Source organism: Netta rufina, assembly GCF_964035555.1.
Source record: "Netta rufina genome assembly, chromosome: 2".
NCBI classification, from domain to species: domain Eukaryota; kingdom Metazoa; phylum Chordata; class Aves; order Anseriformes; family Anatidae; genus Netta; species Netta rufina.
Genome location: NC_140124.1, coordinates 133,021,355 through 133,047,917, shown reverse-complemented (window position 1 = coordinate 133,047,917; position 26,563 = coordinate 133,021,355). Strand labels below are relative to the sequence as shown.

The 26,563-nt window shown below is 36.6% G+C and overlaps 1 protein-coding gene across 1 annotated transcript; it reads left to right on the top strand.

Moving 5' to 3' along the window:
* Nucleotides 1-15: 15 nt before the first annotated feature.
* Nucleotides 16-22,593, top strand: NBN (nibrin). The gene is made up of 16 exons (XM_084281511.1): nt 16-152; nt 1,505-1,638; nt 2,200-2,345; nt 3,872-4,031; nt 5,567-5,670; nt 9,047-9,164; nt 9,439-9,629; nt 10,609-10,709; nt 12,585-12,723; nt 13,170-13,433; nt 13,721-14,150; nt 16,105-16,179; nt 17,087-17,245; nt 18,258-18,371; nt 19,652-19,701; nt 22,395-22,593. The coding sequence occupies exons 1-16, from the start codon at nt 122-124 to the stop codon at nt 22,423-22,425; spliced, it is 2,247 nt and encodes a 748-aa protein (XP_084137637.1). The 5' UTR covers nt 16-121; the 3' UTR covers nt 22,426-22,593.
* The last annotated feature ends 3,970 nt before the right edge of the window (nt 22,594-26,563 follow it).

Below are 26,563 nucleotides of genomic sequence, written 5' to 3'. Positions count from 1 at the left end.
CGGGGCGCTCTCCCCGCCCGCGGCGCGGCCGGGCGGGCGGCCGGCGGTCCCGGTCCCGGTCCTGGTTCCTTCCCGGCCCGGTGAACCGCAGCCCCTCACCGAGGAGCAGCCCCCCGCCGCGATGTGGAAGCTGGTGCCCGCCGCGGGAGCAGGTGAGGGCACGGCGGCTGCAGCCCCCCCCCCCCCTTTCCTCCCCGCAGCCCGAGGGGTCCCGGGCGGGCCTCGAGCCGGGCGTTCCCTTCAGAGCCCCGGGAGCCGCTCCTTCGGCCTCCACTGCGGTGCCCAGCGGGGTTTCCTTCTGCGCGTCAGCCCTGCAGGCCCGCTGCGGTTCCTTGGGGTAGGGCCGGGCGCTTTGGTGGGGTTGGGCAGCTGCTTTGTGCCCGCCGGGTGGCCCCCGGTGTGCTCCTGCCCCTGAAGCAAGGCGGCCCTGTGGCACCCGGGGAGCCGAGCTGAGGGGCTCTGCCTGCGGGAACAATGCCTGGCTGCTGTGTTTCAAGGAGCAAGGCTCGTGTTACTTCTTGAATGCGGGGTTTTGAAACTGTCTTGTCACTCTGCCTCTCTTCCTCAGCTTATTTGCAGCTTTGATGTATTGATTAACTCTGAGAGGTAGCATATAAAAGTGTTTTTATTGACTTAAATGCTTTTCCTTTTTTTCATAAAGAGCACTCGTGTCACCACTGCATCTGCTCGTTATTTCCTCATTCTTTAGGAGTGCCTTCGGGATGTTTGCTTTACTTCTCGGGGGCAGCGGCATGTAATCCCATTGAACAGGGTTTGATCTCTTACTGCCTAGAAAACTCTGGAGCAAGAGTCAAAATGCTACTATTGGCTTTGTAATCAGGGTGATCGGTTCTACACTGTTGGTATTTTGAAAGTTATTCGTCCACAGTTGATAAGTAGCGTTTAGTTTCTAATTCATTCATTTTCATGAATAAAAACTGCTTGTACACCACAGGTTAGTAGGTGACCTACACCTTTTGGATGCAGTCAAGCCATGCACTGTTAGGCAGCTGTGTGATCTAGCTCACAAATACCAAGAATGACTGAAGCATAAGTCAGAGGCAGAACATGCTAAGTATCAATTTGGTTTACCTTGCAGATCTTCCAGCATTTGTTAGGGAGGCATTTTATTCTGATAATAATTTAGTAAATAAGTTATGTGCCTGCAAGATTTGTGTACTGTGTACTGTGTACTTCTTTTATGAGGCAGTAAAGCAAGTGAAAAGAAATAACATATTAGTAAAAACATACTGTCCTTGATAAAGTGTGCCGCCACTTCTGTAACTGCTTTGTGTTTCATGAAATGTATCCTTTTATAATGGATGTAGCAAAGGGGAGAGGAAGAAACAGATGTTGTCCATAAACTACATGTGTGATTCTCATCAGCCTATTAAATGATGTATGACAAGTTTAAGGGTTAGAAATTTCTGAATTATTCTTAAGTATTTTGGGTGCCTTGGAGTTTTTTGTAAGCTTTTTTTTTTGTCTCTTTTTTTATTTTCAGGGGAGCCGTATCGGCTGTTAGTTGGTACAGATTATGTTGTTGGACGCAGAAACTGTCCAATTTTAATTCAGGATGATCAATCCATCAGTCGAAGTCATGCAGTTCTGACAGTGAGTCATCCTGAAACGACCCAGGTGAGTTGCCAGCATTTTACTGTATTAAAAATACACTGTGTTGACAGCTCAGTTTACCATGACAATACAGCTGGAGCAGAACCATTGATCACCTTCTTTCCTTAGTCTTGATTTTTTATTTATTTATTTATATTTTTTTCTGGGGTACTTGTCTGTTGAGAAATTTGGTGGCATAATACTTCTGTTGCAGGCTCCTATCTGGGCATTCCCTTTTACCCTAGAGTGAAAAGATGGGAACTTTTATTAAAATAATCCCAGTAGGAAAATGATGTGATTAAATTTCATTGCATAGACAAGCTTTAGAGAAAGAAGTCATGGGTCTGAAAAATGCTGCAGTTTTATTATTGCAGGCTTGGTTCTGGAGTTCATGTTTTACTCCACATCATTAATTAGGAGACTGTGGAGAATAAAAATGTTCCAAGGAGAATTAGCAGGCAGCATTTTACTATCATTTACATGTTGCAATTTCTGTGGACAGAAATTTGAAGACAATCAGATGGAATTTCTGTTATATAACCTGTTTCTGATAAACTGTCAAGACTTATTTATGTTTGTTTTCAGAGCCAGTCTGTCCCAGTCCCTACATTAACTATAAGAGATACCTCCAAGTATGGTACGTTTGTTAATGGATCAAACATGAATGGATCTTCAAGGCTTTTGCAGTCTGGTGACAGGGTCAATTTTGGAGTCTTTAACAGCAAGTTTAGGTAAGAAGAAGTACTTAGACTGATTATAAAATACTAAGTAAAAAAAAAAAAATGCAGCTTTTAAAAAGAGTATTTTAGCACATCATAGAACTTGGCAAGCAATAGTACAATAAAAAAATGTAAATGATGTTAAATGTTTAAAAAGGTTTTAGAAAGCAAAAGAGATGAATAATATTTGTGTTCCACAACCTGCTCTGAAACCCTTATTGAATACGTATTTTTATAATAATGATTCATTATTATAAATTAAGGAATTAAAACTATATATAGTTTAGCATTGGCATTTAGAAGATGTGTCATGTATAGCAAGTACTTTCAGGCTTTCTTAAATAAAGAACAAAATTTTAGTTGAGAAAATTCTAAAAGCTAAATGGTTCTAAAGGAGGCAGGAAAGTTTAAAGGAGGGACACAGTTCAGATAAGCCCTTGTTAGCTGTTGGTAACGTAATGAGGATAGAACTGAGAGAGCTTTGTGAAGCACTAGCCGTTGAATGCTCGTTGCTGTGATATACATGTATGCTTCTCTTTAGGGAACACAACTTGCTAATTTTTTTTTCAAATTTAATGTTGTAGCCAGTGTTACCTGTGTGAGCATACAAAGTGCTCCTTTAGGTGAAGTGACAAGTGGATAGAACCAATTCGAATGACCACTAAAACCAACATTAAAGTAACCAGACGTTGGCTTTGTTCCTTAACTCTTAATTTTGTCACTGCTACTGATATTACTTGGCATTAAAAACAGACAAATAGCCAATAAAAACAGCCTCCACCACTTGTTACAATAAATTATTCTGGATATTTTAGATAGTTCTTGCAACACTTGTCAGTTATGTTTATGTCATAGGACCAGATGCATTGTGAATTTTGTAGTAGAAAGGTTATGTAAATTTCTTTCTCCTTTGTAGACTAAACCAAGTCAAGTCATGGGATTTGGTATGCTGTGTGCATATGCTATGTGGGCAATCCACAGATTTAACTAGGTGTATATGTGGATGATCTACAAATATAACTAGGCATGTGGTCAGGTGTAAGGGCAATCTTAGAAAAAAGTTACCTGAGCTTGCATTCTTCAAAGCTTGTGTCTTTTAAATACCAGTCTGTTCATGGACTGTTCTGTTGAGCATACTTTTTGCATTTGAAAGCCCATACTGAATTTCTTGACGTATTTCCCAATTTTAAACCTTGAAGTGTTCTTGAAGAAGGTTTTAATTGATGTCTGTGCACCTTCTTGAGACCAAAAAGTCCTTAGAAACATTTCAAACATGAAATCAAAATGTTGTTAATTTTTCTGAGTGAAAGCTAGTATATATGTTTGTTTGTTTTTTTTTTTTGTTTTGTTTTGTTTTGTTTTGTTTTTTTCTGGAAATTTTAAAGCAGTCTTTGATCTATATAAGGACTAACAGGGTCACTTATTTTTTAGTTTTTGAATGTTCTCTGTGAGCCAAACATGATTGTTAAGACAGCTCTGTTTGTCAGAGTGCTTTACCAAAGTTACCAAAGCAATTCTCTTTGATTTGCTCTTTGCAGAGTGGAGTATGAGTCTTTGGTTGTCTGCTCCTCGTGTTTAGACGCTGCTCAGAAAACGGAGTTAAATCAAGCCATCCAGCTCCTGGGAGGTCTTGTAGTGAATGAATGGACGAAAGAGTGTACTCACCTTGTAATGGCATCAGTAAAAGTTACTGTTAAGGTATGTTGAGCTTTTGCATATTGATGGAACGGCTTTGCAATTTTTCTATGAATGTGAATTAAATTCTAGATGTGGTCAAGATCATGGTGAAGCTTTGTTTGGCTTTATCTAGACATTTTTTTTCTCTGTAAAGTCTTCTTTCTCTTCTCTGTAAACTTTTCCTTTTCCAAATTTTGAAGGATACATGTTGGAGGGAGAGAAAATGAAAAAAGTTGAAAAAGTTGTTCAGATAAAGGAGTGAGTGGGAAAAGGATGGATAGAGAAGTTGTGGTAACCTTGGTGAAAGCTTTGGTAGAGAAGCTTTTATTCTCAGTTTAAAAGCCAAAATGCCATTTTAAAATGAAATAAAAATGGAAAGGGGGAAAAAGTTGTATTTGAAAAATGTTCTTTTGTTTGTTTGTTTTTTCCCTCATAGTGTTGCCATAATGTTTGTGGAAAAGCCAATCCATTGTTAAAAAAGATGGCTTTTTTGTTTGGTAGGTTGTTTCTTTTGTATGCATGGTTGTTTGTTTTGTGTTTTTGTTTTGTGTTGTTGTTGTTATTGTTTTTGCTAGTTCTCTCATATACTACCCTGTTAAGTTTCTCTATGGTTCAGTTCCAAAATCCCTGAGTAAATGTTAGTGTTGAGTCTCCTCCCACTATCCTCCAGCTCCCTCTCCTGTTCTAGTTGTGCCTTTCATGCATCCACACTGTAATTTGGATCAGAGCTAACCTAAACTAGCATCAGCCTAGTTGAGGCTGCTGAGAAATACTAGGATGGTTAAAAAACAAAAAATCACTTTCTTTTGGTGAGAACCTGCACAACCATTTACTTATAAACTATGGAACTTCATATCCAAGTTAATAGAAGCACTAAAGGTAACATAGTTCTAGTTGTGTAAAACAAATCTGGCTAGTCAGTATTTGCTTAGATTTTACTCTTTTAATTACCATTCTAAGTATTTGCCTAGTGTAAAATTTTTATGTATGCTGTTCTTTCATTTCTGCTGGCGTTTTGCATTTTTAAATGAAGGAAGGAATTTTTATTAGCTTTCATCTTCCTTGTCGGTGTCTTCATTTTCAGTTTTTGTGTTAACTTTCAGATAGTTTAGTAGAAGCACACTTTATTTGGGAAGAATTTGTAGCCTTTTTAACTTCCACGTGACTATATTCAATATAATTGTACAAACTGAATATTAATGCTTATTTAGCCAGTCTATGATTTTTAAGCATTATTTTTCGAGGCTTGCACAAGCCTTTTTAGTGGCAAAAACACAGTGTCATTGCTTTGTGTCCTGGAGCTTTAGTTCTTCTTTTGAAGACTCTCATTGATTTTCATCAGCTACCTTACACATTTTCCTAACTTTGGTCAGGATAACAATTAAAAACTGTGCTGTTAGAGGTAAAACTATCCTTTTTTTCCATAGTAAAATCAAGTACAGTTGTATTTGTGTGATGTCTTCCACATCTAAAATACTACAAAGCTCAAGTCAGTTGGACCATATTCTAGCTGCATTTTTTCCATATGTTAAATACATGTTTTCCTTTCTTTTCAGACTATATGTGCCTTAATTTGTGGACGACCAATTATAAAACCAGAGTTTTTTGGAGAATTAATCAAAGCTGTTCAGTCCAGGCAACAGTTGCCAACTCCTGAAAGGTAAGTATCATGTTTGAAATGTCACAGAATTAAGTTTATGGAAGCTAGATTATCACATAACTGCACATCTGTGTTCAGACTTGACAGAATACGTGACTTACATTAAGTTTATTTGTGGAAGAATGCCTAACATGAAACACATTTTAATCTTCAGGCAATTTTCTTGCTCTCATCCCTAGAGCTATAAAATGAGCTCTTGAAATTGATAATACATTTAGAGATGTTACTAGCTCTAGATAGGAACTTGTTTTCAGAGGTTGGTATAGCAATCTTTATGATGATATGTTTGATGCAATGTCAAAACTCTTTTGGGAGTTGATATATTAAAATGAAGAAAATTAGATTTGTATAAACAACATCAACCACACTTCATTATGAAAATGTATTTTCCCAGTACATGGTTAGTTTTTGAGTTTATTCATAGAAACATTTAGGTTGGAAAAGACATTCAAGATCGTCAAATCCAACCACCAACCTGACCTGCCAAGTTGTATCACTAAACTGTGTCCCTCAGTGCCATGTTCATTTGTCCCTTAAATAGCTTTAGGGATGGGGACTCTACCGCCTCCCTGGGTAGCCCGTTCCAATGTTAGAACAATGCAGGTGCCCACCTGGAGCAAACTCTCGAGTTTCAAGATACCATTTTACATTTGCAAAGGTTTATGGAATAGATCAAGTAGGTCATCTTAGAGTGACATAAAGTGGTCTTCAGCTACAAAAGAAAGGGGGAAACTTCATGAATTGCAACTTTTCCATCTATTTATACTTCTACATTGTTCTACAAGCATGGGAGAAAACTAAACAGAAATTGTTGAGAATCCTGTCAGGAATATTGAACGAGATTTTTTGGCAGATCTAAACAGTACAGGTAGTACAAGCCATAGAAAGGAATCAATTGGATGTGCAGTCTGAAATTTGCTTGATGTAATGTCGCCATGCTGTAAGGCTGCTGTTACTGTCTGTTAGAGTACCAAATAGTGGTTGGGGCTCTTGGCACCAGGGTGCATTTTGTCCAGTTTTTTAATAGAGAAATGACAGTAAAATTGAGCTGTTAAATGCTCTGTAAAATAGAATCTAATGAATACGTTTCCCTTTTTTTAATGTTTTTATTAACTGTTAAGACCCCTGGAGGAGTTGAGCTCACTAAATGTCATCGACGCTAGCAAAGTATCCCTTATTTAGCTTTCAAAGAGAGAGTTCTGTGTCAAGCTAAATGAGGCAGCTGGTGAGATCTATATTTAAAATAATTACAATATTTTAAATAGAAAAAAAATTACAATATTTTAAATTTTAAATATTTTAAAATATTTTAAATATTTTAAATAATTACAATATTTTAAATAGGTGATCTTTTACGGATCACCTATTTAAAATAGGTGTAGCTTGTGGGAAGATACTCAAAATACTCAAAATTTACAAAGCAGCTGTTTGTATTCAGTTTTCTAAAAATGCTTTGAACTTTCATAGGGAATATCCACATTGTGCAGCGTAGCTAGAGCTGGTACATCCACATGACACCGAACAACTTGGGGCAGTAATAGTTTGGATCTAAAATATGAAAGGCATATTAGTGTGGTGATGCAGAGTGACAACTGAACGTTGATTATGACTGTAGAATTGATCCCACCCAAAATCCTAGTGTTGAGAAAGTTGTAAAGTTCAAAAGCATTAAAACTTTTTGGTTTATATCAAGACTTCACAGAATTGCAAACCTGCAGTTCACATTATCAGTGTGGCTTCTTATTTGAGGCCTTTTATTGTTTTATTATTATAACACTATTACCCGAGTCTTCTAGTAATCTCTGATAAGCGGTGGAAGGAAAAAAATGCCTGAAGAGTTCACGAATGACGGCATAAGTACAGCCCTATATGAAATAATATGAAGTAATGGAACTGCTCTTTCTCCCTTTTTACTCATTCTTTGATTTTTAAAGATGACTCTTGCCAGTATTTATGACAGGTTAATAACTATCTTTATGAGACTCAGTATCTGAAGCCCTCTGGCCTGGTAATTAAAATCTGAGGTGCCCTGTTTCTTCAAATCAGTGGAATTTATCTTATCTATTTCACCTTCAAATGAAGTAATTGAACAATATTTCTGTAAACAAAACTTGAACAGTCACTGACGTTTGTCAAATGCTTTTTTGGAACCTGAATTTCATGTTAGTCAGTTGTGTCCATCAAGCTTTAGGAAGTGATTGGGAAGAACACGATAGAACAAAAATGATTTAGAATTGACTGTAATTATTTTAGTACACTCTAGCCTATCCTCATTGAATTACATATTTGAACATGGGCTTATTCTTGTGTTCAGCTTTACCTATGTGAATATTGTCAGTATCCAAGAAGAGTGTTTTTATGTTTACAGATGGTGAAATTACTTATGTAATAAATGCATAAATTTTTACAGGAACTTTAATATACCAGCATTTTGTGGAGTTCGTTTCGTGCTTAGAACCTGCTAATCTCTGCATAAGTAAGGAAAAAAAAAACAAACAAACAAACTACATCTGTATGTATGAATACATATATATATGTAATTTCTTGGGTTGTTAAACCAGTTTTTGGCATTTCAGCATCTTTTTTCTCACCTCCTTTCCAGCACATGCCTTCACCTGTCAGGTCTGCTGCAGGAGTGAATGTGTGGCTCCAAGAGTTGTGAACTGTTGTGAACTTACCAGTAAAATGGTTGTTTTAGAGGCTTCTTCTGATGTGTCCATGCTGCTGTTAACTGAAGCTGAGATCACAGGACACAAAAATTAGAATTTAAGATTAGGGTTTTACTTCTACCTAATCTGTTCCCCAACAGGACTTCTGGTTATTTTCAGACAAAAAAGAGTGAGAAGCTGCAGAGTGAATCAGTTCAGTTCTCAGAGCCACCGCCAAGGAAAGCGTACTTAACTTTCTGTCAGATTAGTAGGCTGTCATCTAGTGTAGCAGAGTGCAATTTCTTGATCCAATACAAGGGAACTGGGGTGGCTGTCCCAACGTGAAGGATAGAGCAAGCAAGATGTCTGTTTTTGTGTGAAGTCCCCTGTTAAGGTAATGAGATAGCAGTCTTGTTTGTCAGGGTAGTTAGTGGAGAGTGTAGAGGTCTGGAGAGTGGATGTTTAAAATAGGAAGGCTGACTAAAAACAACTAGAAGTGTTGTTCTTTTAGTTACTGTGGTAGAAAGTCATGGTCTAAGCTTAGATACTGGGAAGTGAAAGGTTCTTTTTCCTCTTATCTCTTGAAGAAATATTTATATAAATAGTTTAAACAGAAACAAAGCAGTGCAGTGTTTTAACTCAGAGCTTTTCCTTACAGTGGGAAGGACTATCAATCAGTACTGATACGTAACTCTAAATTTTGTAACTTTAATCTTCTGTTCTTGCAGCTTTTATCCTCCAGTTGATGAGCCTTCCATTGGTACTGAAAACCTGGATTTATCAGAGCATCAAGAAAGGAAAAGAATATTCTTTGGAAAAACTTTTGTATTTCTAACTGCAAAGCAGGTAATTGAGCTTTACCCTGCAAAGGTGTTACAGGGGCAGCTAAGCACATATTCTGTCCTCTCTGAATTCAGACTCATTCTCGGTTCATCAGGAGAGAAAGATTTCAACAGGTTTATCATTTTACAAGACAGCGGCCTAAGCAAGATGAAATACAGGGGTAGAAACAGAACCCATCACTTCTGCATTAATCTATGAATGATAAGTATTGTGCTTGTATTTAGAAGTATGCTAACCAACTTATTTTAAGATATTTTTATTTTCATTTTTTTCTTAGTACAAGAAACTGGGTCCAGCTGTCATTCTTGGAGGAGGCGAAGCAAAATTGATGGCGGAGGGAAGAAAAGAAATTTCTTCACTGGTTTCTCCTGAAGTTTGTGTTGTTGATGTGGGCTTGACAAACTCCCAGATCCTAGGATCCGAGTCCATGAGAAACTGGACTGATTCCATTCTGAATGTCTTGCAAAGGTGAAACATTGTTGTCTTGTACAGTGGTAGGGTAATTCCAGGATTTCTGCACTGATTTAGTCATGATATTTGCATACATACTGAAGCAGTAGGATGTTTAGGATGAGGATATTTTCTTAATTGTTTTAAGTAAACAGCACAGTAAGTAAAATTTCTTGAAATAGGAAGTAAAGGACTTGGCAGCTCTGAGAATTTGAGGTTTTTGGAGGGGTTCTTTCTTTAACTCATTGTTACTGAATTGATTTGAAGTTACAGAAAGTAAGAGCTCTTTATTCTATTTAAAATGAGTTAATATTTTAAAAACGGGATAGATAATCTTTTTTTTTTTTTTAAATCATACTTATTTCAAGGAAAACATGAAATAGCACTTTGAGATCATATGTCTCATTGCTGTCTAACTACTTGCATATAATGTTTGTGAAAAGCAGCTTGTGTTCTGTATGACACTGGTCATTATAGCATTGTAAAAAAACACAATCCCAACCCTTAACCTACTAGTTAAGCCTAGTCCCCATGAATTCCATTGCTAAACAAAGAAAACAACGGCATTCCTGTTCCTTTCATGGCTGCAGTACAGCAGAGGTGTGTGTGCTGATATCTCCTGTAAAAGGAGCGACTTAAGTCTTTGAAGTCACTTTTCCATTCATATACACTAGAGGTACACCACAGTCAGTTAAATTCCCAGAGATCAGGTGGGGAGATGATTACTTAGCCACGTTACTGGAACTAGACAGGGGCTACAGAAGCAGGAAACATGGAAGTGTGTATGTACTGGACATGTCTATGATAATGGATAGTTATGTTGACTTGCCATATCGTGGAAAATAGTAATGTGGACTGAATTTTTTTGTACCTTGACATATCTCTGCTCATTTACCTCTTCATCTTTGAAACTGTATTGAAAGATTTTCTTACTCTCTTTTTTTTGTTTTGTTTTTTCTTCAATCTATTTGTGTTGGTTTTATTTTTGTGTTAACAGTAATGATCTCAGGGCTATTCCCGAAGCAGAAATCGGATTGGCGGTTATCTTCAGGTCTACAGAAACATTCTGCAACCCTAAAAACCAGCCTGGTAACAAAGGTAATTGGAAGAAGGGTAGTAATAATTTAACAGCAATAAAGAGGCTGTTTTTTTTGTTTGTTTTTAAATAGAATGACACTGAAAATTGTATGCAGGTTTGAAAAGGTAATTTTTTAAATGGTTTCCAGTAAACTGCATTGAAAACTGACATATAAATGTAAATAAAAGAGTAACAGATCTAAAGTTAGTGTAAAAAATGGAATCAGTTTAAAGGAAACGTGTTTATAAACAGTCTTGAAGTTCATGGTTTTAGTGGCTGCTAAATCAATATCTAAATAGTAGTTCTGAATTCCAACCTATTCTATCTTGTATGAAAAGACTATCCTGGTCTTTTCATAGATAATAGATGAACTTTAAAAACTGGAGAGAATAAGAACCAACTTAATCAAGTAAAGGCTTGCTTTGCACACAAAAGAATTTGCCTTAGGGAAACTCTCCCCACACACTCCCACTTCAAAATCAAACTTAATCATAAAGTAACCAATGAGACAGCATTGCCACACATGCTAAAGTAATAGTTTGGTGTTGGACATTCCATGATTTGTCTTGAAACGTAACTTATATTTGCTAATATAACAGCAATAAAAATAGACTCTCAGGTTAAATTTAAAGATATTAACCCTGTAGACAGCTGAATAAATTAGAAATGCTGACTCTTGTTTTCCTGTCAGAATAAGTCAATTAGATAAAAACTAAATTGCCTTATTAATTTACATTGAAAGATAGTACATCAGTCTTTTAAGATAGTTATGTTTGCAATTTATTTGTCAAGAGGGAATCTGTCCTGGTGTTTGGAGATTATCAGAAACTTCTATGTATGTGTTGCAAATCAAAGGGATTGTAAGCAAGACTTTTTCCTCCAATCTTGCCTCAAAAATAAATAGCAAGATACTGTTACCTTGCACGTATAAGTTGCAGTAATCATGTAAGATCATGTCAGATGCGGTAGCTCAAGGAGACGTGGGTGTCTCTGTAGGTTGGTTGTTCCTCTGTAGGTTACAGTGGAAAGAAAAAAAAATGAATAAATGAATGTATAAAGAATGGGTTGTCTGAAAGGATAATGCTGTCATAGATTCTATGAGACTTAAATGTTAAAATAGCCTTAGTAGCCTTTGACTTAGAGAAGACGATCGGTAAGAGAATAGAGATTTGTGTATGTTCTTTCTGTTCTGTAGAGCATTAATGCTGTGCTTTAATAAATAAAGTGACAATAAAGTGACTAGACAGAGCAGCAAACAATATGTAAGGCAGTCCCCTCACTATAGGGATTGTGAGAATTTGGCCGTAGAAGGTATTTATTCTAAGATTTTTTTTATAATGATGGTTTTGTATTATTAGGGGTAATCTGTAGTATAATGACCCCAAGTTAACAGGTCATGATAAAACACTAAATGTAAATGGATTGTGGATTTTGTGCTCTGACAGTTTTGCATATGTATTACACGATCTATAAATTACATTATGACCATATTAATAAGTAACTTCCCATGGTGCTTCATTTTTATTTAAGCAAAATTCCATAACTTAATTCAGCAGGATGTTTAACTAAAACAATCCCAGAATTTGGTCATTTAGAGCCTGGTTCTTTCAGGTTGTTTTTTGTTTGGTGGTTATGTTTTGTTTTGTTTTTAAATTACTATTATTAATAGTAATACTATTATAAAATACTAAAATACTATTTTTAAAATACTATTATATAATAGTATTATATAATAGTATTAAATAATAGTATTTTAAATTACTATTAATTGCATTAATACCATTTTACAAAAATCTCACCCAATCAATTACTAGTGGTGGTAGTGTGATAATACATGCATAGAGAAGCAGACTGGTTACTAACCTTTTAATTCTTCTCTTATGTTGATCTTGCAGCTCTAACTAGAAGTACTACTGTATCAGGAATAGGGCCAGCCATTTCTCAGAGTTTGGCTGTGGATGAAACCATAATGCCAACTGCTGCAGATACCAGTACATTATATGTAGCTGATACAGAAATAGAAGAGCAGCCACGGTAAAGTATGCATGGAAATAGTTTCTAAGCTACTAGTTACAAATAAAGTACTCTTGTGGCAGAGGAACTGCATCATTGCAATGGACAAAGAAATACAGGATTTGAAACTGCACTTAACAAATTGCTATCGGTTGTCTGCAGTAATCTAATTTCTGCTTAGTGGTAGATAGCAGTATGTCACAGGACCTGTGACTCTTTTTAGATACAAATGTAGTTATTGCATATCTGATTGACTATCTTAACTGTATTCAAGTTTTAAAGCTATTTCATGGTTATGATAACATATTTATTGTGGCAGATTTTACAGTTTCAGTTGTTAGCACACCTACATTGCTTATAAGTACGTTGAAGTACAGGTCAGCTTTTTAAAAGTGATATTCTACAACAGTGTGTCTCCTTGGTAACTTCTTGTGTGTTCACCTAATATTTTTTTCTCTCTGCTATAGTATGGAGATAGAGAAGACTTCCAAGATGAACAGAAGAGAAAAAGTAGCTTTCCAGGATGTACCCCCTGTGAAGGAGAACCCTAGCACAAGTGGCAATGTGAATGCAGGAACATTGATATCTAGAGTGAATAGAACATCTACATTTAGTCAAAAAAGTTATCCTTCCTCTCCATCTAAAATTTCGGAAGTCAGTAAACCTAGAGAGTCCACTCCACGTCAGCAGTCTAACTCGATTACAAATTACTTCCAAGTAGCCAGGAAAAGGTACGTTGAAATGTTCTTGACAATATGTGCCTTATTTTTAAGATAATGCTGTTTCTGGAAAATTATTTTAGCTCCATCGATGTACACGTTATTCAAAAAGAAGCTAATAAAAAGGTAATTTTTATAGCAGCTTCTGAAAAGGGAAAGCCATTTCTCAAGGGTATTTACATCCAAATTTCACAATGCTGTCGTTGAAACCCCAGGAAGCTGTTGTATTGCTGATGCAGCTAATCATATTCAAAGACGTTTTTGTAATTTCTTCATTTTGTAATTACTTTATGGTTAAGAGAAAGAGACGAAGAAGGAGGAGAAACATCTGTACCCAAACTAGCAAAACTGGAGGAAAGGTCATCGCCTGTTTCCAAGTGCATTGAATCCACAGCTTCATCGGTGTGGAACAGCGAGGAACAGCATCAAAAGGAAAATAACATCCAGCTTACAAAGGAAAGTAACGAACTAGGAAGTGATAAAACTGACACTAAAATTACTTGTAGTGAAAATCCTGCACCAAAGAAAAGAAAGGAGTTAGATGATCTACCTGAAAATACAGAGACACTAGAAATTGTGTTTGAAAGCAGAGACCTAGACTGGAAAAAGCAAACGGCAAATCAAGACCAGGAATCTCAAGGCAATATACGAAAAAAAAGATGTCTGGAAGCCAAAGGAAGCAGAATTGAAGAAGTAAATGCAAAGCAAAAAGAGGACAATGAAATGTTGGTAAGTTATGTTCTTCTTAGGTGTCTGGTCTCGAAGTTTACAAATGTATTCGAGGGATGCAGTAGCTTCTTTAAGGATGAAGAAAGTTGCTCATACATTGAAGTGTTAAACCCGTTTAAATGTTTTTTTGTTTGTTTGTTTGTTTGTGTTCTTTCACAGCATTGTTTCTTTGTGAATTGAAAACTGCCTCTATTCTGACATTTTTCCTCTCTTTATCTTTGAAATGGTGCAAGTAGGACAGCAGAATTTCACCATGGTCCAAGAATAACTTCTAATATTGTACGTTGTTGTGTCATTGAAATGCTCATATAAATATATGCTAAAATAATATTCAATTACATTTATGTAATGAATTTCCTAAAGAAACCTTAGGGTGACCTCTTCCATTGAATACCCAGAGTAGTGTTCAAGATCTTTCAAGTCAGAATCTAGGTATGTCATGTGGAAGATCTTCAAAGTTCGTGTATGAGGCAATTCAAATCACTAATGTCCATTCAAAGATAAATAAATAGTACCACTAAACTGCATAGACAGAATGTCTGGTCAGGTATGGATGGGCTGAATTTCACTTAGAATTAAAAAAGGACTTTGGTGAAAAATTAAATTCCTAATATTAAACTAAAATAAAAAGTTTCTTGTCCAAATGGAAGAAAGTCATCAGGATGTGAAACACTTGTACCTATTGTGAAAGAAGAGGGCTTTTTATTTTTTAAAATGTGTTTGTTTGTTTGTTTGTTTGTTTGTTTGTTTTTAATATTCAGAAACCTCCAAGATCAGTAAAGAACTTTAATTTTTAAGTAATCATAGCCTTTATTTCAGTACATTGGTTTATTTGATTAGAGCTAACACAGGGTTAAAGTGATAGTTCTTGGTCAAACATACATGTGTGTGGTGGTAGGTCTTGTTGGTGAAGGAATTTTTTCTTAGTAAAATACTATTTCTGAGAGGATTTTTTTTAATATATTCTTTTATATGCAATCTCTGTAAGTTTGACTTTGTTGGGCAGACACTGTAACTTTATTAGCTAACATTGCTATCTAGTGAAGCATCCACTTTAGAGAGTTGTTCAGAAGTCTTGAAAACATACCACTTGAAAACAAGCCAAGAGCTAGGAAGCAAAATTTTGCATATACTAATACGCTGTAACCAGATGCCAAACTTCAATTCCTGAAGCTTCAAAATTTTTGGCTTTAGATTTATATAGCTTTATCATAGCTTAAACATTCTGATTTCATATTCATTTACCAGTTTGTAAATCAATGTACCCTGCAAACTGTAACTTTAATCTAAAAAACATGTTAATTTTAAACATATGTTGCAGATCATTTTCTTTCCTGTCTAAATATTTATATTGATTTTGAACATGCTTATTCCACCGTAAAGAGCAGAAACCAGTTAGACTAGATAGAAACTAAAGAGGAAAGGAGCAGATGCATAGAGTCATAGAGTAGCTGCATAGAGTCATAGAGTAGCTTGTAATGAGTTTTCTTGATTATTTCTCTGTTTGTGAGACTAAGACAATTTTTTAAGAAAACAATGGATTTTGAGTCAACAGTAGCCACTTTATTGGAAAAAAAAATACAGATTTGTAGAGGACAACAATATTGAGAACCCTAGCAAAGTAACTAGTAAAAAAAAATCAACAACACAAAAGGGAATAAAAGAGAAAAAACTCGTTTTTCTTCTATTTAAAAATACTTCTATTAAAGCTTACTGTCCAGCTAATTCGTATACAGTATATGTAGTGTTTAAATGCTTTAAGAGTAAAATGCATAATTGAGTAACTGGAGTTTGCAAGACAGTATTTTAAATTTTATGTATAGTGCAGTAAGTTTATTTTCTGTCTCTGTATTTGTATTGATCTGAAAAATGCTTATTCCTCAGGAAAGAGCAGAAAGTGATCTTATGTAGTTGCCATCATAATTTTCATTGAATTTCAATCTTTAATCAACAGAGAGAAGATGAAGTTGGATCAGTTCTAACTCTAGAAAAGACAAGTGAGATCAAGCAAGAATCTCCTCCAGTCTTGGTAAGAAACCAATTGTAAGTTTGAACACCTTGAGAATCATTAAGAAAGTGCACCAGAATTTTGCTTTTAAGGATGTAATATTTGCAAATCATATTTTGCGGTAAAGAAGGTGTAAAAATAGATCTCCTTAAAATAATCACGTGTAAATTTCAGTAGTGCAGTCCAGCTTCTTGATTGTATAAAGACAGAACTGTAGTTTAACTACGTGTTTGTGTAAAGCTATCTTGTATGGACACTTAAGGTGACTGAGACTGCAGAAACCTAATGTAATTGTATTAACTCTGCAGTGTGGCTAATACCGGTGCTGATGTTTTTGTTAGGTAAGTACTTAAAGACCGGATAAGAATGCGATCTCTTCAGCTGCTGTAAGAAGATTACACCTAGAATGGAAAACACGGACTATGGGGAAAATAGATGTAACATACACCAATTAATAGTAAATATCATACTAACTCTTTGTTACAGGTGAGATGGCTAAGGGATGATGGATTAAGGAAGGAGGAGAGAATAGCTGGGAATGGCAGTGAGGCAGAGAGAAGGAGACAAGGCTAAATGAAACTGAAATGGAATGCTTCTGAATAGGGGAAGGAGAGTGTAGCCAGTTCAAAAGGAACAGGATAAATGTTCTTTGCACGAACAAACAGTGTGTAAACAATACAAACCAAGAGGGAGCGCTATGCAGGTGTACCAGAGTGCAGGGTCAGCTCAGATTAAGACACTTCTAGTTTGCACTTCAGTGTAAAATAGTGGTACTTTGTCAGGGCAGGAGCTGTCCCTGAAGATAGTTAGTCTGGCCCTCAGCTGCGCTCACTACAATTTCTTTCTCTGAAGTTTACACCATTAGGTGTACTCTATGCCTGTTTATACGCCTGTTACTTGAAGTGCTCCATCCTTTTTCTTCCCTCAGAAGGACCACAACAAAATTGAAGACGACTCCAGCAATCTTCCTAGCAGGCTTCTGTTGATTGAGTTTAGATCCTTGGTTGTCAGCCATCCAAGACAGAACAGTCAGCTTATTGGCAATACCAGCTGCAGGGGACAGAAAAATTTCAAAAAGTTCAAAAAGGTATGTATTTCAAATGGTCACAAGATGGCACTGTTTAAAATATTTCAAAGTATTTCCTTAGTATTTTTTTATTATATTTCATGATATATTTCTACATTAATAGTAACTAGAGAAAGAGACAATTCATATATTTTACTGTGTTGTTTGCAAATATTTTTCTAACTGACCAAAGTACAGCAGGCTGAGAAAGGCTTACCTCATACCAGATTCTTTAGATACTTGTAGTCTCTTATTCCAAGCTGCTGGTTGGAATATGTCATTAGTGATGCCTATTTTAATCTCAGTAAAAGTGTAACTTCACATTATGCTTCCAAAAACTCGTATTTCAACCTCTCCAAAGATCTATAAAGAGCATATGCTGATTCTGGATCTTGAATTTTATGTAATAAAATTTGGATTTCAAAATGAAACTAAAATTATTATCTTAAAAAAGTGAGATTATAGCTTGCTTGGGTCCTGAGGATAATTTAAGAAAATCCATAGTGTTCAGTGTAAATGTACGACTTCAACTCACATTAAAAAACAAACAAACAAAAACATATGTATGGTATAAGATCACTAGAAGTGCATTTCAGTATAATATAGAGAACATTAGTCAGATAATGCAACTTCCAGCTTTCTGGGAGTGTGCAGTCATTTTAGGTAGAATCCTACCCCAAATTTAAAATGTTCTTTTCCACCTTTCTGTAATAGATGTTCATGTATTTTGAAGTAAAATAGAATCTATCAGTAAAAAACAGTTTGTAACATTTTCAAACTTCATTTAATGTACTGTTGCATTTATTTAGCTTATAAAACTCCTCACCTTTTTTTTGTTTCTTTGGTAAAAGGAGGGACTTAATAGCTTTCTATAAATACTTTTTTCACTTCAGTCTCATTTAAATATCATCTGATAATTGTTATTCAAAGCAAGACTGACTTTCATCCCTGATATATGAATTCTTTTAAAAAGACCTTTTTCTTGCATTGTGCTTGTCTTGTATTTTAACTGTAAGAATGTATTGTCTAATAGGTCACTTATCCAGGGGCAGGACAACTTCCATACATTATTGGAGGATCAGATTTGGTTGCTCACCATGCTAGAAAGAGTTCAGAGCTAGAAGACTGGTTAAGAGAAGAATTGGAGGTAAGGACTTTTTTTTCCAAGAAGACCAATACCAAAACTTGATTTCTTTAAGTGATCATAACAACCTGTGGTCATTTCTGAAATAATTCAGAATTTTAGTTTTGAAATAAAACCTCTTCCAATTAGCTATTGCACATGCTTATAGGAACACATGCATTAGAAAAGTTACTGAAAGCCAGAGGTCAGTGGTAAGGCTCTCTTTGTTTTTTTCCTGATTATTTGAATTCAGTTTACATTTCAAAATCAAATAATCAGTAATAATGATTTAAAGCAAAATCAGTAACCTTACAGAGAGTGATCTTTTATTTTTAATAATCAAAATAAGCATTATGAAAACTTGTGACTTTTACAAATGTGACACAGGTGGGAAGAACTTTTATATAACCCATTTTCAAATTGTTATACAGTGCAATTGGTATTCTGTTCTCTTGGACAGAACAGAAAATACTTGAGTAAAATTCTCTTGTAGTATACTAGGAGAGATACTGAGAAGTTCTATGCCTTCTTCTATTATGAAAACCTTCCCCTTCTTATGTAACAGTTTTATATTTCATTGTAGCAGTTTCATTGCACTTTTCCAATATTTTCATTAAAAATATTTGCTGATGAGCTGTATTTTGTTTCCACAGCCTGATGTGGTTTCATCAACACTTTTTAATTAACTCTTTTTTTGTCTCTGAGTGTAGATAATGCCAGTTAAAATCTCTTTTATATACCAACAATCATACTAATTTTTCACTATTTCTATAGTACTTACACACAAACAAACCTTCTGACAAAAACTTAAAACTTGCACAAACTGATCACAGAATGGCTCAGCACCCTCTGAGTGAAGAATGTCCTCCTAACCTCTAATCTAAATCCCTCCCTCTTTTAGTTTAAAACCATTCCCCCTTGTCCTGTCATTAGCAGACTGTGCAAAAAGTTGCTCTCCATCTTCTTAATAAGCCCCCTTTAATTACTGAAATGCTGCAATAAGGCCATCCTAGAGTCTTCTCTTCTTTAGGCTGAGCAGCCCCAGCTCTCTCAGCCTTTCTTCATAGGAGAATAATAATTAGGAAAATAATAATAATATAGGAGAATACTAATCCGTTAGTAGCAGTAGACAGGTTTGACTAATGAGATACATTATCCATCAGGAACATACATTGATTCTGTGTACTTGGAGAAAACTTATTTTTTCAGGGAAAAAATTATTAGTGAAGGAGTATATTGTTCTTCCATATTGTTCATTACCATCATCCCTAACATCAAATGTTGAAAAAATCTTATTTTGTCAGGAACAGAATCGACGTGCAAGAGAAGAATCACTTGCTGATGATCTCTTTAGGTAAGGGTTTTATGTTCATATTTCCAAAAGGTGTTTGTTTATTTTGCATCACATCTTTTTTGGACAAATACCAATTTTGCAAAAGACAACTACTTAGACTATTATTATCAAGATTTCATGTATTCCCATATCTGGAATGTACCCAACGTGACTTTCATAAGGATTTTTTTTATGCCTTAAGCTTCCAGTTTCGCTCAGACCTGCTATAAGTTTTTTAATAAGAACATTCTCAAACAGAAATGTTGCTCTTTCCTGTCTCATGCGTAAGCCAGTTTGTTCACAAAGGCTGGAAGAGATTTCCAGGGTCAGGCTCTGTGCCATTAGGGTTTGCTAGCACGAGGGAGTGGTTTGATATTACACTTAAGTCAGTCATCTGAATTCCTAAAAAAAAAAAAAAAAAAAAAAAAAAAAAAAAGTCTCTGGAGTTTGCAACCTCTTTCATACTGGCCATGGCACTTGCACGTCCTGGTGTTGAGGAAGCTAAAGCAACAGAATGCTAGTTCTGTGAAACAAAGTGATTGGCAGGACTTTCTTTTTTGATCTTTGAGGTAACAACTCATGCAATTTAAAAACTAAAGGCCATGTTTTCTATGATTTTTGTCATATTTCATTACATTTGCCTCTAAAGTGTTTCAGTAGTTTTATTAACCCTTATTTCAGTTGTCTTACTACTTTCTGTAATCTCTCTTTTGAAAGAGCAGGGAAAACCATCTTATTCAGTTGATTTCTTGTCCAGTTACTTCCAACCGTAATCCTGTTTCAATGTTTTTTAACTACTTTCCAATAAAAAAAGAGAATTTCTAGGCCAAGTTTGCCGCTTTATCCAGATTTAAGTCTGCAATGCAGCTTTTAAATGCATAACAATTATGAAGATATTTATAAAAAGTTATGTTGCAGCTTGATTGCTCTGCTAGAAGATTAAGTGGTCCAAAATATCTTGATTAATTCCAGACTTTCAAAACACAGCAGCGGAAACTTAAATAATTCACATGCATTCGTGCGTAGAAAAATTCTGACCTCAGCTCCGATTTATTTAGGGTATTCGTACGTACAGAAGTTTCCATAGTCAAAAATATTAAAACACATAGTTTAACGTTCAGCAGATCATAACCTACTTCTAATTCTGTCCTTAATCCTGACTAAAACTACTTGATGTGATGCTAATGTTAGCAGCTGCAATTTCCCATGAAAATTGCGTTTGAAGATGAAATTAGAAGCAGTCATGCTCCAAGGTAAAGATGAGTTGGAAAGAAAAGCTGTACCTTCAAGTACTGCTAATTCAGTACATACAGAGATGGAGGAGGAATGGAAGGAGCTATCATACTCTCTGTTAAGACTGCAAATAAATGGATAATGCTTGGTAACAGCCCTTCATTCCCTATTCCCAGCAAGTTATTTTGTTTCTTTGTACATTCGCTTGCAGTAGTGGAATCCTTGTAGCCCTCTTTATGTTTCAGGCCACAGGCACTGTATGGTTTTTTTACTTTCTCAGATTTGTAACAATGCTATAGCAATAAAATCAAAGAAATGCTGTGAGACCTAGCATAAGGACTGCATTTTGGTTAGCAAAGGTTTCATTATTTTCTTTGTTTTTATGTAAAGAAACCAGCAACTACTCTGTGACTTCTGACCTGCCATGAATTTGACAAACACTAAAAATTGTGTATTACAGTAGAAAAATGCATATGGTAAAGAAGCATGTTTTAGTCCAAATCAAAGAGACATCATACTGTGTATCAATGTGTGTACAAGCCACTCAGAGAACCTTACTGCTTTATCAGCTTGTGCTTGTCAACAAACAGTTAATAAATAATGAAGCATTGCTTTCAAAAATCACCCACTTCATTTTTGCCAGTAGTCTGAGCTTCATGACAGCAACTTCTAATACCTTTGTAGTTATGTGGTGATGTAATTTGGCTCGCAAGTTGGGACATTTTCCTGCCTAAGCAAAAAAAAAAAAGCGATGAATGAGATCAGAATTAGTGGAAGTAAAACTGCCTGATCATTCAGCTGTGTCCATAAGTTATTCATGCATGAATACAAAGCACATCAGAATTTCAAAGAAATGACATAGGATTTAGGGAAGGTGAAGCACAAATGGAGAGAGAGAAAGCCAAGGGATGACAGTATGAAGCAGAGGCAAACTGTAAGCATATTGCTGTAATGTTGATATCTACTTTCTGGATTAAAAAATAGTTATTAATAACTAGAAACCAATCCAAATCTGTACAAAAGGGAAGATAAAGCAAGTAATTACTTTGTGGGAGTAGGAGGCAACAGAAGGGTTTTCTGTGAATGAGTTGTGGCCAAATGTTGTATACATACAGTACCCTTTGCCCCCGTGCCTCCCTATTTTTTTGGGTGGAGGAGGCAGGGTGACGAGTGGACCTTACATGGAGACATTACAGGCTTGGAGAAGCTTTCTTATGCATGAAGTAGGTTTAAAGTAGCTAGGAAGGCGGTGAAGGCTTATTTTGGTAAAGGTTCTTCGGTTTATGCACAGGTACTGACTTCTGCATCATCCAGTCAAATTTTATCAACTGTAGTTCTCAGAGGTGCAGTCTGGGAAAGGACTGATGAATGCTGTCCAATCCCTTGTTATAAATATATAATAAAATCAGTTGCATAGCATGCTTAAGTTTAAATATCGTGGAGCCATAGTAATTTGTAATGAATTTTCTTTTCTGTTGCAGATACGATCCTAATGTGAAAAGGAGAAGATAAATTGTCACTTGAAGTTACAGTGATTCTCTAGCAAAATTTACTGTCCTATTCTGTAAATGTTTGCTGATGACAGCGTGTAATATATAGTTGCGTATGACGATTCAAGTTCCTTGTTACAGTAAGACTAGTTTGTATATCTTGCTTCTATTAAAGAAAAAGAGAAGTTTCTTTCATTGCTTGGTGCTTATGGATAACACGTGTTAAGGTCTTGAAGATTGCTTTAGAGCAGTGCTCAGTAAAATATCATATCTATTTAGGATTTCATTTCAGGCTGTTTCTTGTCAGTACTATTACGGGGAGAAAAAAAAAAAGGAAGCGAGCACCAGGCTTTTTTCTTTTTAGACAGGCATTGTTAATTAAATAGATTTTTGTATGTAGTGACTTTTTTCTTGAGGACTTTATGAAGTTTTTGAAGACTTCGTAAACAAGACATTAATAAGCTACACTGAGCTTTGAATTTGTGCCTGAATAGACAGTAAATATTTAATGTTAATAAGCTCCAACTTCTTCCCGTTTTTGAAGTTGGTAACAAATTTATTTCTAGCTAACCACCAATTCTATGTGATGGCAGATACTGGAACAAATATTTGTTTTTAAAACTCAGTGGGTTTTGTCCCATTGTCAGTCATCAATATTTGTTTGAACAGCCTACAGCTAGACTAGAAACGGTCTTATAAACACAGAAAAATTTTGCAATAGCAATAAGCAGTGTATTTCCTTTAGAGAAAGGAGAGAGGCAAGTATAGTTTCTGCTTGTTTCCTTTCCTTTGCAAATAAGGACAGAGCTGTGTTTGAAAATGGCTATTGAGGAACAATTTGTGTTATGAAAGTCTAAAAGCTACATGATGACAGTCATCAACTTATGAGACTTCGTGTACTTTTCCTTTAGTATTACATGAAAAACAGCCTTCTGTGCTCCTGAAGTGTAAGTTTGGATATAATGTCATCTCATAACACTGTAACTTGTGTTTATTTGCATTGAGTCTCAATTGAGAGGGGGACAGGCTGGATTTGGTGGGCCAGGAGTCCACAGAGAAAAACACAAAGAGAAACACTTAGTGGTTCAGGGAATTGGATGTCCACCCAGGACTAACTGATAAATGCAAGGTGCTGTTTGTTTACATCCATTGGCCATGGCCACCATTGCCATGAACTTGGTCATAAGTCCTTAATTGTTTTATTTTCTTGACTAATCAAGACATTTTTTTCAAGACTCTACTGTTTGTAGAGACTTGTCCCTGATCTTTAGGATTGGACGAGCCCTTCTCCCCCTCTTTAAACTGGCTCTCTGGCAGGGGGAGACGTTTACTCTGCAAATAAAAGAATAAAAACTTGTAAAATCCAGATCAAGGAGTGGCAGAGAAGCCAATTGAATGACGTTGCTATGGGAAATGATGTTAATTATCCTGTCTTGACCAGGTGAGCTGGGCTATTTGAAGCCACTATGTCGTGTCAATTTGAGGAACAGAATCTTGAAATCTCTGCATGTCAACAGCAATTATCGTGAAGTCAACCCACTTACATGGTACCAGACAAAAAATACTTTGTCCTCAGAATGTCTTTCATCAGGCTTTTCTTGACAGTCTTGCTGCTTAGTCAGGGATGTCCAAAATGGTACACAAATCACAAAGGTACACAAATTCTGGATTCAGCAATGAGGGTGTTTTGGTATCGTGATGTTTATCACCACAGGGTCAATTCCTGTCCACCCACCACCTTTATAAAGACTGTTCTTCAGCTGTTGAGGTAGTTCCTGGAGGACTGGAGATGTACTTACTGCTGTTTGCTGCACTTTCAGGGTGAGTTTTTGTACCATCAGAACCTCTGTGTTTTCCTGTGAAAACCCACTGCTCCGACAGACAGCCATTGTAGACTGCTGAGGATAACATTTTTGATAGTTGTTACTCAACTCAAGCAAAGAGCTCAGCAGAATATCAACGGAGATCCTTCAGAATGATTATTTACTTTTTTTTTAAAAAAAAAAAAAAGCAGAACATTTCATCTGAGAAATGCTTAAAACATGATGTACGTGACCCTGTAAAAACTAAGACCTTTGCAACTTGCACTGTATTCTGCTAGAGTTCAAGCCACCCCAGGGGCACACCTGTGACCACTCATACATTATACTCTTCAAATCCAATTCCCCAGAGAGATGAATCAGCAGTTTTTATATTCATTTTCAGTTTTTTAGTGACAGAAGACCACCAGACTCAGACATCATCTGGTGAACTAGGGGGTGGCATCCCTGCCCATTGCAGGGAGGGTGGAACTAGGTGGTCTTTGAGGTTCCTTCCAACCCCAGCCATTCTATGACTTCATGAGCACCTGGGTCTTCATAAATCTTGAAATGTCTCCTTTTGTGCCAACATTTCCAACATCCAGTTTCTTTCAGTCTTTCACAGACAGCTGTGAAACTGTTTTTGTACTGGGAAGGCAGTCATTGGACTATTCCTCATTTCTTCCCTTGACATTAGAAGCTACTGCTCCGTAGCAGCTGCTGGTCTCTCCTTGGAGAGGTCCTTCCCTTGTACACATTTCCTTTATTTCCCTGCATGACATCTATGTACAGAGTAACTTTTGAACACTACACATTTACTGAGTAGTCTGCAGTTCAGAGTTGCTGCTGCCTGCTTTGTATTTGTGTGCCCTGTGGTTTCAACATTCAGCTCACCACGTGGCTTAAGGAAGTTGTACGGTGTTGACTTTCTTTAGAAGATTAAAACAAAAGTTCAGTAACTCAGACATCTAAGGTTTCTCTAATCTACTTCAAACCACAGCGTGCAAGTACACCCACATCTTTTTGACAAAAGGCTGTTCTTTATCTAAAAATAAATCTAAGCAAAAGCTTTATCTGCAGATCTTGTTTCTTGTATTTCTGTGTAACAAACATTGAGGCTGTGTGGGGACTGCTTTTTTTTTTTTTTAGTACCATGTATTATTTTTGTTCATGCTGCTGACAGGAAGGAGATGCACACAATATACAAACTAAATATACTTTTTATTAGCAAGGCTTTTAAAGTACAGTCTTGCATCCATCAGCTTAGCTGAACACAGTTTCAAGCAGGTTGGATTACTTCATGCACCACTGGAAGAGAGGACAGATGCTGTTTCTGTACAGAAACACCATCCTCAGCTTTAGCTTGCATCAGTTTCAGCTGACTTCCTGTCTTTCCCCCCATCAGCTGGGGAAGCTAGGGTATTTTTTTTTTCTTTTACAGGACTACCAACGTATTTTCCTTCTCACTGCTGAAGATTATGCTCTATTTTTGACCTCTCACACCCGTGAGAATCCTCCCAGCTTTCATTGTACACTTACTAGAGTCTTTTCTCAGGGCTGGTGCAGCAGGGTGGGTGGCAGGGCTGGCCTCTCCTGTGTCATTGCACTAATTCCTATAATCTAAAAAAGCATTTGTCATCAGCTTCAGTGTCCTGTCTGCTGACCTCCAGTCCTTCACCATGTTCCACATGTAGAAGCCTCTACACCAACTTCACCTGGTACATCAGTTATAACATCTGCCCCCACCCAGATGTCCTAGCATCAATCCACTCTGTAAAGAAAGCATTTTGTCCTTGATGATTAAACTGTCTCTTCCCCATCACTTTCCCTCCCATACAACTTCCCCTTCTCTTGCTCCATTCAAGTTCCTGAATCTACCCACAACCACATTTGGCCACTCCAGTGTTTGGCTACTTCTGACTGCACCCTGGTTGTGCTGCTGTCTTCAAACCTAATCCAAACGTGGCGAAACCTGCATCAGCTGCCCTACCACTGTATTCCTCACTCCTCTTTGTACAAGTCTTTCATGACCACCACATTCTAGTGAGGTACATCTGATTTTTGCCAACCATTGCCCAGTCTCCCCAACCAGCAACTTGCCCTGCCACTTGCTTCAGCACTCTGCTCGCATCCTTCTGCCCCAGCTTTGACCACTGAAATCTCTCTCAAGCATCCACTACAGCACCAGATCCATACAAAAATTTCTCTTCCCCCTTTCTGAACACAACAGCACTCTGAATGCCTTTGCCTCTCCACAGTTCCCTCCCCCCAAGAGTTCCCCACTTCTCTGGACCGGTAATTGCCTTCTTTCAGCTGAAACTCTTCCCGTATTATTCCTTTAGACTTTCATCTGTCATCAGT

What these genes read in the sequence shown, in the direction of transcription:
- NBN (XM_084281511.1), top strand. Translation starts at nt 122, where the DNA reads ATGTGGAAGCTGGTGCCCGCCGCGGGAGCAG. An exon ending in CAGTTGCCAACTCCTGAAAG is followed by an intron (nt 5,671 to 9,046) that starts GTAAGTATCATG and finishes CTGTTCTTGCAG; the next exon opens with CTTTTATCCTCCAGTTGATG. An exon ending in AAACCAGCCTGGTAACAAAG is followed by an intron (nt 10,710 to 12,584) that starts GTAATTGGAAGA and finishes TTGATCTTGCAG; the next exon opens with CTCTAACTAGAAGTACTACT.